Below are 13,196 nucleotides of genomic sequence, written 5' to 3' on the forward strand. Positions count from 1 at the left end.
CAAGAGAACTGATCAGGAGGCAGGACTTAAGTACTTGCTCAGATCTGATCCACCTGACCAGGTTAGGTGTTCAGCCTAAGTTACCATGGTGATTTAGCCCCAGTAAGAAGCTAGCCAGCGTCGTAGTACAGGACACACCAAATAAATCCCGGGAGTTAGCGCAATAAGATGAAATCCAGCTTCGTAGTACAGGACCCTAATGAAAGCTGCCTGTTTTCTGCTTAGGTCAGCATCAGCTGCTACCGTCCACATAACAGGAAAATAGAACTCAAGCGTCACGGCGGTTTCACTTTATTCAAACAATATTAGTGCACACAAACCACGTTGATCTTCAAAAAAAAAAAAAAAAAAATCCATAAATTAGGGAGAAAAAGGAGGAACAGTCTAAAACAAGCAAGGAAAAAAAGTGCATGTTAAACATGGTGTACACCACAATATCTCATAGTGTAGTTCACAACCTTTTTTTCTTTGTTGTTCATTATGTTTGATGTTTTCTCTGCTTGCGTGTGTGTGTCTGCTCTTATGTACCGTATTTATTTATAGATATGTGACCTAAAGGAGTTTGAGGGTTGGGATCCAGGCTGCTTCCCTGAGTTGTGTTCAACAGAAAGGGTTAAAAAAGAGAATAAAACACACCTACTGTACGTTAGACAACTGGAGGTTTGTGCTTTTGATCAGAGATGCAAGTATCTTCAAAATGGCAGTTACCACGGTGATCCCAAGAACTACTGTGTGATACGTAGAGTTCAATTTAAAAAAAGCAAAACAAAAAAAACTATGAACAATAAGATCTAAGTTGATCCCTGGATTTTGTTTTCTTTTCTTATCAAGGAAAAAAAAAAAGTAACATTCTATTTTACAATGTTAAAAAAATATAGTATCATTTGAGTTGAAAGCAACAAAAAGTTAACAACTATTGCCTATAGAAATATTAGAAGATGAAAGTTGCATCTAACTAAATTGAGAAATGTGGTCACCCAATTACAGCCAGGGTTGGGGTCAATTATAAATGTAAATGCATAATTGATCATTAATTACAATTATAGCCTAATTATACTTGTAATTGTATTTTTAAAAATCTGTTGCTGTCATAATCGTAATTAAATTGTAACTGAGTTTAGATAATTGTAATTGCCATGAAAATTCTATTAATGATAATTTTAATACAAAACTGTGGAACCATGTTACAGTTCTATGTCCATTTCTACACATATGTAGTTCATTATTAAAATAGGTTTCATTGCAAGTTTTCCCACAATTTACCATTAAAACAAAATATAAATCGAGGTGTATACTGACACAAAAAAGGCTCAGACACCCCCACACCAAAATATTAAAACCTATATTTCCATTGATTAGGAAGCCTAACAAGGTCATCAATAGATAGGAAAGAAATTAGATGATATATATTTGTTTTTAGTGTATTTTACAGCTGATTTCAGACCCATTATCATTAGAGATGCTAACAGAAAGCTAACACAAGTGGAAGGTTAACTTTTATAAGGTTCTTTATTTCAGGCTCCGTAATTGTGATTAATTGAACTTTAGTAATTGAGAATGTAATTGTAATTTACTTTCCGAGGACAAAAAATAATTGTAATTTAATTGTAAATGGCAAAAAATGCTGGTCATTATCTGTAGTCGTAATTGAAAACATAATTGTAACTGAAAAATGTAATTGACCCCAACCCTGATTAAGCTTATTTTATTTTCTTGTTCTGTACAAACTCATTTGTTCACAATCGCTTTTCTGGAAATCCCAGTTGTTACTATGGCAGTTACTTCAGCTGTTCCACCAGCCAGGTACCAACAAGGCTGTGACGCTATATTATTTACATAAAAAGATTAAAAAGAATCCAGAATAATTAATATACAACTAGCTTTCTTAGCTCCTACACAAATGGAGAGAACACCCCTACCCGCGTAGCGTAGCATAGCGTAGCATGAGGATCCAGCTGATATACACTGAATGGAATGAATGGGATCCTGTGGCAGTGAGAAGTCACTGTGTTGAGGTATATTTTCTGCTTTCTGGTGTAGTCGTAGCAGCTCTCTCATCTTTCTTAATAATCCGTCACTTAGTAAGAAAGAAATGCATCTGTTTTGTTACCATTATAAAGTGCTGCGGTTGGTAAGGCTAATCAAAGACAAACTAGGAATGGTTAACAAAGACGACAACGAATAAAAAAAAACCTCGCGATCTGTAACAACCAAGGATGAGTCGATACTTAGTAATTGTAGAACTTAGGACAGAAGAATGTGTTAAAAGTCACGCTGTGTAGCTTAGCATGAACGGTACGCTAATTCAGTCTGAAGTCACACTATTGCTTCAGCAAATGACATCATTGTGGATTTAAAACGTGTCTTTATCTTAAGTTTAGTTAGCGCAGAAACAATTTTAGCTGAGCTAACAAACACAAACAGGTCAAGGATAAAATCCCATCGTATATACTGTATATTGTCACGAATGTTAGCATTTCCAGTAGGGCTGGGCGATATATTGAGACTCAAGATATATCGAGTTTTCAATTTTGGCGATGTAGAAAATTACCATATCACCCCATATCGATATATGTATATGTTTTTAATAGCTTATTTTGTATCAAAATACTCGTTTTAGTAGTTGATGCTTTTGCTACTTTTCAGAACAACACGAAAAGTTCAGTTTCATGGATTTCTGAGTGCGTTCTAACCCAGACCTTCATCCAAACAAGCCACACTATAGAACTCACTCACACGTGCTGTCCCTTAGTGGAGAAAAAGCCAAAAGAGGTACATGTTGTGCTGCTGTTTAGTGATAAATGTGCCTGTGTGCAACTTTAACTCTGCATTGTCTTTCATTTGAATTAAAATAATCACGATTTATATCACATATATCGCCATTTTCAAAAATATTGAGATATGAGTTTTGGTCCATATCGCCCAGCCCTAGTTTCCAGTTGTTCAAAGACGTCTCCACACTACTGTAACATTGACAGGAGCATCTCTAGGTTTGTTTTTGCTTTGGAGTCTAAAACTCCAATAATAATACTAATAATAATGAAGCATTCCCCTCACCTGCAGGTTGAAAATATAGAATGTATCTGCCAATCCACCAAACTACAGCACGTGTCAAACTCAAGGCCCCGGGGGCCAAATCCGGCCCTTTAGAGCATCAAATCCGGCCCTTTAGAGAAAGTAAAAATGATAACATGAACCATTTTGTAAATTACCAACTAAGATATCTCAGCCTATCTAATTACAAAAAATCTTGTATAATCCATTTTATTATTATTATTCGTCATTTTTAATCTTAAATTGTTGAAATAACTCAATTTTTACAAATTCTGGCACATTTTCTTCAAATTATTCCACAAATTTCCCCCAAAATCAGGAAAATTTAAGTGAAGATCCTGCAGGAACCGATATTCTCACATATTTTATTTTATTTGGCCCCTGAACTAAAATGAGTTTGACACCCCTGCTTCAGAACATCAAATTCGGCCCACTCAAAAAATACTGTTCAAATTATTTGTAGAGCTCGGGTTTTCCGCTTCTTATGTCACATGACTGAAATTGTTGAAAGAACTCTAATTTTCTTCAAACTATTCCACAATTTTTCCCCTAAATCGGGGAAATGTAAGTGAAGATCCTGCAGGGGCTGATGTACTCACATATTTTATCATTTATACGTGGAAGCGCAAACCAGGCACATTAATGTGAAATTTGTTCTTTTTCCACCAAAAATCTGTGGCCCACTAACGATCAAACTGTTTTGAATTTGGCCCCTGAACTAAAATGAGTTTGACACACCTGAATTACAGGTTCAGTGATAAAAAACAAAACTATCTTTCTAATAAAACATGCTATTTCAAACGGTGCATCTGTTCTGTCATCTAGATCTGATCTGAGAGGAGCAAATACAACTACTGGAGGTCAACTGGTTATCCCATGAGCTATACCCCCCCTCTCTTTCCCATCATGCAGCAGTGTTACATGGTGTGTAGATGGTGGGGGTCTGGTGCAGATAGAGAAGAGTCAGGGGAGCAGCCTCAGATCAACTCTGTGTTCTTCTCTGCTCAGATTTTATCATCATGCTCACTTTGTTTTTGGACTGATATGCAATTTAAAATAGATGATTCCTGCCATCTGTACAGGTGTGTGTGTGTGTGTGTGTGTGTAGTATTGGCTTGTGTAGCAGTAAAGCGGTTCCATCCTCACTCAGTCAATAGCTTGATCTCGTTGGCCAGGAGGGTGTTGAAGTTGTAGACCGGATCAGGGAGGTCGGGGAGGGCGGGGGCCGTGGATTGCCGGGGCGACGACTGGGACGGCTCGGCCAACTCCGGGTCGCTCTCGCTGGAGGTGGAGCCCACGCTCATGTTGCACACGGCCTCGGGCAGAGAGCCGCTACCGCCGCCGCCGCAGGGCTGCACGGCGCACACCTCGGGCTCGCTGCTGGTCTCACTGGTGCTGGACACCACGGAGAGGAGGGACATCTTACGGGTAAGGCGGCTGGGCAGCATCGACAGGGCAAAGTCGGCCACGATGCCCGCCACGTCCATGCCGCACGCCTGGTCGAACGCGATAAAACCCACGTTGGCGTTGGCCTCGCACACGACGAAGGAGCCGTCGTTGAGCTGCAGGAGGTCGATGCCGCACACGTCCATACCCAGGATGTTGGACACCTCGATAGCCAGCTGCTTACCCTGCTCGTTTAGTGGACACATCATCCCCACGCCACCTAATGGTTCAAACACACACAGAGCTAATTAACCCACACACAATCAATGGGAAATAAACAAAAGCAGCTATTTAAATTTTTCCTTTTTAAAAATAGATATTTAAAATTTTTATATAGACGTAAATTATTGAATGACATTTTTACATTGTATACATTCCTTGTGTTATAGTAAATATAAACACTTAAACAGTTTCAATTACATTTGAAAGAGAGTTAAGAATTAAACTGGCAATACCTGTACTGGAAAAAAAAAATCTTAAAATGCCTGGGTCAATTACAATTGCAATTGAATAATTGATAATTAATTACAATTATGACATAATTGTAATCGTAATTGAAAGAATCTGTTGGTGTTGTATCATGAATTGAATTGTAATTGAATTCAGATAATTTACTTTGTAATTGTAATTGGAAGTAATAAAATTCTATAAAAACTGTCAATTACAAATTAATTAAACACAAAACTAGGAAAATGGAAATTTTGTGATGGAGAATATAATTGTAATTGACTATCAGGGGAAAAATATAATTGTAAGAGGATAATCATAATTGAGTTGTAATTGAAGATGTAATTGTAATTGAAAAATGTAATTGACCCCAACCCTGGCCTTAGATCTTTATGAGAACAGGATTCCAATGTTAGAATCAAACGTTACCAGGAGTCAGTAGCAACGTCAGCAGCAACTGTTGCTCAAACGCAGAATAATCTGATGACTGATGTCCCAAATGTGTCGTAGTGCATTAGCGCCTCGGCTGCACTAAAACTGCTCACGACAATGAAAATTAGGCTCATCAGCAACAAAGCTGCAGCGCTCAGTGATAAACAAAAGCCAGACTGGAATAAAACCAGTACAAACAGGTATACATTAACATTTAGTGACTCATATTATCAGTGACGTGCCATCATGGTAGGCAAGGTAGGCAGTGCCTACCCAAGGGTGAATTGATATTTTGATTATTTAATTATAAATTATTATTATTATTTTTTTAATTATAAATTATTTATTTTTCCATTTCCAATAGCCTACAGTACCTATAAGTTTGAAAGTGTCCGCATTTTGTGCGTTTCATAGTCCAAATTACTAAACAGCACTATTTCCTGGAACAGCTGCACAGTCTTTTTTTTTCCGCTCCGCTGTAAGGCAGAGGGAGGCCACACCCCCTTCCAATGGCACGTCGCTCTTCTGCCTCCGTTCCCATTGCGTGATTTTACGTGTTTGCGCATGCGCAGTCAGGTCCCCAATATGACATCCATTTACGCGTAAAGGCACGTAACTGCGCTATGCTAAATGATATACGTCAGTTCACAGCACATTAGTGAATTGATATCACGTGACCGCTGCTGCTACGTTCTCTAGCTAGTGGGCGGGATAACGTTACAGTCAGGATGACAGCGCTAGAGATGATAGAGAAACTTTGTTTTGAGGAAAAACGACAGCTTTTAAAAGATGGAGACCAACACCTGAGCTACCAGAGCTTCAGCAAAGGTAAGGTCAGAACATGTTTCATACTTTTCACAGTGAATGGTACAAAAGGAAGGATTGGCTTTGTGGATGCTCCTCACTGAGGCTGTTCTAAGTTGTCATTTTCTCTGTGTTTCTGTGTTTCCAACACAAACAATGGATGTGCTGCCGTGTCATGAGATATATCTTGTTGGGAGAGTATGGAGACTATATTAAATAATTCTTTGTTTCTTTAATGGTGTTTATGATGTTGATTTTGTTAGATGGCTAAACACTTGTTCATGTGGATCTTATTGGGTTTTTTCTTTCTTATTATGAATTTTATATTTTGATAAGCGCATTGAAATGACTTTGTTGGAAATTGCTTTATACAAATAAAATTGATTTGAATTGAATTAACACTTGACAGCAGAAACATATGAAATTGTCATTGGTGGTCTCGATTTGCAACGTGCCTACCCAGCCCTAGTGGTCACTGCACGTCACTGCATATTATTATTTTTACATTATTTCCTAAAGTAATTGTTCTTCAGTTTGTGAACCTTTTCTTCGACTACTTGAACAACTTAACCCCCAAATGAGACAAAAGACAGTTTGTGAACTTTTATGAACTGTGTTGTCACAAAAACTAAATGAACAAGAGCAGCTTTGTTTTCCAACAGTAATGATGTCTAAACTGGTGATGAGTTGCTCAGGGTGTGAGAAAAAAATGGATTCTGCGATATTTCACCATGTGATTATTGTATCGATCCAAAGAATTCCAAATCATGAATTACAAAACAGTTTAATTAATTTTTTTTTAAAATACATTGTATATCATACCATTTTGTACTCATAACGGTGAAAATTGTAATTATTGATATTGCAATGTACAGTATATCATATTGTTTCATGTCGGGATATATTGTATTGTGACATCGTGAATGTCACGAATCGTATCGTCAGATTCATGGCAATGCACACCCCTACTAGCAACAATAAGCATCATGTGTTTAATAATGAAACGTGTGAATCCTTCCTACCCAGAGAGCAGTTGCTCTGCATTCGTCCGTCGGTGGAGCATCGCAGCATGGAGCCGATGACACGGCCCCCCACCAGCACCACGCGGACGTCCCGGCCGTGTGACTCTTTGACGTACTCCTGAAACAAGTAGGGGGTCTCGTGGCGGATCAGGTGACACAGGTCCTGCAGGTGATGTTTGTCCCGTGCCAGGAACACAGCCTTACCTGAGACGAGTGATGAAAGAGGAAATGATGTTTAGGAGTGTTTAAAGTTCCTGTCACGATCACTGGCAGAAGAACTTTTAGCATTTAGGGCCTGTACTACGAAGCTGGATTTCTTCTTATCGCAATAACTGCCTGGATTTATTCCATGTGTGCTGTACTACAACACTGGCTAGCGTCTTACTGGGATAAATCACCATGGTAACTTAGGCTGGACACCTAACCTGGGCAGGACCAGGTTATGAAGTGGATAAGATCTGAGCGAGTACAGAAGTCCCGCCTCCTGACCAATCAGGTTTCCTGGAAAATTAGATTACTGGTTACAATTATTGGTTAGGTCCCGTATCAAACTCATGGCTCGGGGGCCAAATCCGGCCCTTTTGGAGGAAAGAAAACAATGATCTTTGTGTAAATGAAACTCAACAATATTTGCAGGGGCTCACAGTTTTACCAGTGCTTATATCGCACAGTTGCATTCATTTTTAATGTTAAACTGTTTGGAAAAAACCTCTAAATTCTTACAAAATCCTTAAATTTCCCTCAAATTTCGACATAATATTTCCCTTAATTAAATAGAAATTCCCAAAATCCAGTAAATGTAAAGTGAGGATCCTGTTGTGACTGATATATGTCACTTAATGCTTGGATATTGTCAGTTTCTTACATATTTTGTATTTTATGTATCTGTAGAAGTGTCAACTTGAGCAGTGTTTCCCAAACTTTTCCCAGTCCCGTACCCCTTTACACCTTTAACCTGAAGCCATGTACCCCCTAACTCCTGAACACTTAATAAACATAATGTCACATACAATGTAGAACTACAGTGAAATATGTCCCTGAATTTGACCTCCTGTTGACAAATAATACAAAATAATAATAACTAGTGAGAATGCAGGTGCTGCCTTAGCTTAGCATTAGCTAGCATTAACATTAGCCTAGCTTTAACATTAACCTAGCCTTAACTTTTACTTAACATTACCATTAGCCTAGTAATAGCATTAACCTAGCATTAGCATTAACCTTGAATTAGCCTAGCATAGCAATAATCTAGCATTAACATTGACCTAGCATTAGCTTTAACTTAACGTTATAATTAGTCTAGTAACAGCATTACTTAGCATTAACCTTGAATTAGCCTAGCACAGCAATAATCTAGCATTAGCTTAGCAATAGCATTAACCTAGCATTAGCATTAACCTAGTAATAGCATTAGCCTAGCATTAACATTAGCCTAGCATTAGCATTCACTTATCATTAGTTTTAACCTAGCATTAGCATTAGCTGCTCTATTTATATTCTTATTTCCAATGTTATCAGTGTTTTTAATTTTCATTCACGTAACCCCTATGACAAGTAGTGTACCCCTGGGGGTACCTGTACCCCACTTTGTTAACCTAGGAACTAGAGCATAATAATGTTGAGATCAAACTGCTCCGTATTTGGCCCCTGAACTAAAATTAGTTTGACACCCCTGGGTTTGGTGACGCCCACTAATGGAGAGATACCCCAGATATACTATATCCATCTTTGTAGTACAGGCTCTTGATGACAACAGGCACGTGTTTTGGCTGATCTCCAGTAATTCATCTCTTACATAAGGGGCGGAACATTGCTGTTTGCAGCCTGAGCTGCTTCTCACTGAGGATAGAAGATGCCTGTTTTAATTAGCACCACTCAGTCCATGCTCCTTATTGTTCAGACCTCTGACCTTTGTTCCGAGGGACACCATGTGACTGCAGGCTGGTGTTGTCCGTGCACATCAGTGACACAACTATGCTTTGGATAGCTTTATGCACTTGTGAAGATAAACAGTGGTAGCAGAACACAACACAACACATGGTCGTAGACACTCAAAAAGGTCTTGTGACTCTGACATGTGAGAAACACTGATGAGAAATGCACCTAAAAGCACTGAAAGTGTTTGGAATTAAGATTTGTTCACATCTATGGTCAAAACTAAAATGTTGTTGGACTTTAGCCAATAATCAACCCACAGACTGTTCCCAAAAAACAGGGTTCTGTCGTTAATGTGACAAACAGCTGTGCACTGACGGCAGTGTGGAAAATTAGGATGACTTTTTTAGACTCATTCTAAGCCTGCAAAGAGACAAGGAAGAACTGATAGGTCAGTGGGTACACAGCACGGTTAGCAAGGCTGGAATTTCCTTTTTGTGACTTAGGGTTGGAATCAATTATAATTGTATATAATTGTAATCACGTATTTGGTAAAAATTACAATTATGGCGTAATTATAAATGTAATTGTCATTTTAAAAAATGTGTTGCTGTCGTAATGTCATAATCGTAATTAAATTGTGATTGAGTTCAGATAATTGAATTTATAATTGTTAATAATTATTAAAATATGTTTCATATCAAGCTTTACCACATTTAGGAAGCCTAACAACGTAACCAATAAATAGGAAAGAAATGAGATGATAGATATTTGTTTTTAGTGCATTTTACAGCTGATTTAAGACTCAAATGAAAATGAAAATGCAATTAATCCCAGCCCTGGTGAAACTAAACCCACTGTGGAAACCAGAAGTATGAGGGGGTGACACACACACACACACACACACACACACACACACACACACACACACACACACACACACACACACACACACACACACACACACACACACACACACACACACACACACACACACACACACACACACACACACACACACACACACACACACACACACACACACACACACACCCCAACCAAACGTGCTACAAAGTATTAAGGTTGTTCCTGTCCAGGCACTGCAGTCCTAATTATTTAACACTTCATCTATGAATTTGTTAAGAGGGTGAGGACGGTAAAAGAGTCCAATTAGAGACTGGGACACTTTGGAGGTGTGACGAGGTTAAAACAATAAAAGCACGAGGGCTGCCTTACCTCTGTGACCACGTGCATTCTTCACAACCACCGGGTAGCCCAGGGGTTCAGCCTCGTCAATCATCTTTCGGAAGTTGTCGTGGCCTCCTGGGAAACGCACGCACGCACACGCACGCACACACACACACACACACCGTATAATACATTAAATACTGTCCTTGCTTCGGTGGCAGGGTTGACACATTAGAGCTAATCTGACGGGGCGGGCAGAGGGAATGTGGCATGTTGCTATGGAAACTGAGGCGACTCAAAAACAGCCGAGTGTCTTCCTCAGCTCCATTCAGGAGACTAGAACAGAGGAGTCACTGAACGATACATTAATGTGAAGCATGTGACCAAAGCTGATGTTGATTTAAAAGGGCAGTTTTCAGCAACAGATGTGCGTGTGCTTTCAGTGTCAGACAATTAGTAAATGGTTTGGGAAAGTTTAAAAAAAATTGAAATACAGTATTTTTACAAAAACACTATTGTTTAACACATTGGAGGAGAAGGCACGAAATGTGGTTGAAACCATGTCAAAGAAGTAGAGGAAGGAAGTTAGACACGTTTTATTTTGAAAAATCTGCTGGGGGAGTTACGAGGGCTGTGTAAAAGGGGGGGAGGGTGTTATGTAAGCTCTCCAGCTGCTCTGCGTGCATTGCCTGGCCTACTGTGCAGACTAGAGGTGGAATGTAGGCCAAACCCCCCACCCCCAAACCTCTTCTTTCTTTCTCTCGTTCTGTCTCTCTCGTTCTCTCTCTCTCGTTCTCTCTCTCTCTCTCTCGTTCTCTCGTTCTCTCTCTCTCTCAGCTCACACACAACACAGCAGTGTGGTTGTCTTTTTTTTTTTTAGAAACAGGAAGAAATATGTGTTGCTGTGGCAGGCTGTGCTTGTTGCGCTTTATAAAATGTACACAAGACAAATGAAGAAAAAACCGTGTAAATGAAGAAAGAAATGGACCAAGTAGAAAGTTTTCCAGATCAAAAAAAGGACTGGCTGAGCAGTTGGAGGAGGGAGGTGAATGTCATGACTCAGCGTTTATTAATCTGTGATACACAGCTGCAATCAAATCCTGTGATGCTACTAATGAGATTAAATGGTTAAAAACCAGGACTGATGCATCTGCTCTGGGTGTTCAGTAGACAGTCGATTCAACGCAGCTTCTGTACAATGTAACTATACTTTTTCTTAATCGCATTTGAATGTCTCATTAATAAAAGGTAGGCTGAATTATAGATGTTTTACTGAAATTTTTATGATGCACGCCTTTCGATCATCACATCATTTGTACATGAGGTTTTTGAGTATGCTGAATCCATTTTTAATAGGATCCACACTAGCAAACCAACAGTTCCCACTCAAAATCTGATATTGATATCGGTCTGATTGATATCAGATTTTATCGGACTGCATCTAAAACCTCCGATATATATTATATTTATTCAATTGTAGAATACTGTAAATATTATGTTGAAGGTTAAAATGTATGTAACCAATTGGTTAATAATAAATGGGTCAGTTTTTCTCATTCTTACTGTTGATGACTATTGTTTTCTGTTTGAGTAACATTGCTTGATCAAGCCTTTTCTAACATTCCACACTACAACATAAGTAATAAAAGTATGTATGATTCATGCCGATATCGTATTGGATCAATATCGTATCGGCCAATACGCAAGACTGCATTATCGGTATCATATCGGAAGTGAAAAAGTTGTATCCGGACATCCCTAGTTTCATTCGCATATCAGAGCGTGTGAGACATAAGTGTGAAAGAGTTGACTTTAATTACTTTAAAATGACAATTGGAAAAAGAAAAGCTTGATTTCACTTTAACTCTGACTGTTCAGGAAAATTGATTGATTTTCTTGGCTGCCCATCGATCGCTGGCCTTACAGAATTGGTGTAATGAAGTTAGTTATACTATAAAATCCAAACAAAAGGTAGTAAGTGTCTATGATGTAGGGGTGTGAAAAAAGAAGAAAAAATTAATTTTACAATAAATCGCAATTTTTTATAGATGTTTTACTGAAATATTTACAATGCACGCCTTTAGATCATCGCATCATTTGTACATGAGGTTTTTGAGTATGATGAATTCATTTTTAATGGGATCCACACTAGCAAACCAACAGTTCCCACTCAAAATAAAAAAATTCAAGATGGCCGCCATCTGTATAGCCAATTTGGATAGTTTGTAATAACTTTGGTTCTATTTGACATGTAAATATTATCTCAGTGGCAAATTATAGGTTTTCAGGATCAAGGAAATCAATATTAAAACTTAAAATTCCGTAAATTGTGCTCAAAGCAAAATCCAAGATGGCTGCCATTCGTATTGAGAATTTCAATCTTAACATAACTTCGGTTCTGTTAGACATAGAAACATGTGGCAAAATGCGGGTTTTTGGGGACAAGGTTTGTCATGAAATAGCTTGAAATACTGTAAATTTAATCCAGAGCAAGATATAAGATGGCCACCACAACGCTTTACACATGGAAACTATGATTTCTTTGGAGCCACAACTGTGTTTGACAAAAATGCCTTTTAAAGGGTGAACGATGTGATTTAAATATCCATCAAAACATTAATTAATATATCTATTTTCAATTATTTCTAAGAAAGATTATATCCATTCTGATCCTGGTGCATGCATTAGCATTAATCTGATTTATGATGTGTTCACGTTTGTAGCACATGCCAACTTGTACAATGATAAAACAACCTTTTGATATAGATATCTAAGTTATGACAACATATCCAAATTGGCAATACGGATGGTGGCCATCTTGGATTTCTTGATTTTGAGTGGGAACCGTTGGTTTGCCAGCGTGGATCTCATTAAAAATGGATTCAGCATACCCAAACAGTCACAGGCTCATGCTTTGTTCCAGAAGTG

General features: G+C 38.4%; 1 protein-coding gene across 2 annotated transcripts in view; it reads right to left on the reverse strand.

The window, feature by feature from the left end:
• rimkla (ribosomal modification protein rimK-like family member A) overlaps positions 1–13,196 on the reverse strand; it is a 33,013-nt gene that overhangs the window by 3,323 nt on the left and 16,494 nt on the right. Inside the window, exons 3-6 of one of the 2 annotated variants that reach the window (XR_003674483.1) lie at positions 10,317–10,403; positions 7,206–7,409; positions 4,201–4,720; positions 3,058–3,166 (exon numbers count right to left, since the gene is read on the reverse strand). Coding sequence is in view for 1 of the 2 variants with exons in the window: in XM_028452826.1 (XP_028308627.1) it covers positions 3,118–3,166; positions 4,201–4,720; positions 7,206–7,409; positions 10,317–10,403 (860 nt within the window). In the remaining variant the exon portion in view is untranslated. Of the gene's footprint in view, positions 1–1,629; positions 3,167–4,200; positions 4,721–7,205; positions 7,410–10,316; positions 10,404–13,196 lie in introns of those variants that run through there. The other variant, XM_028452826.1, reaches the window with a different exon arrangement.

This window comes from Gouania willdenowi, chromosome 7 (genome assembly GCF_900634775.1).
Source record: "Gouania willdenowi chromosome 7, fGouWil2.1, whole genome shotgun sequence".
NCBI lineage: Eukaryota > Metazoa > Chordata > Actinopteri > Blenniiformes > Gobiesocidae > Gouania > Gouania willdenowi.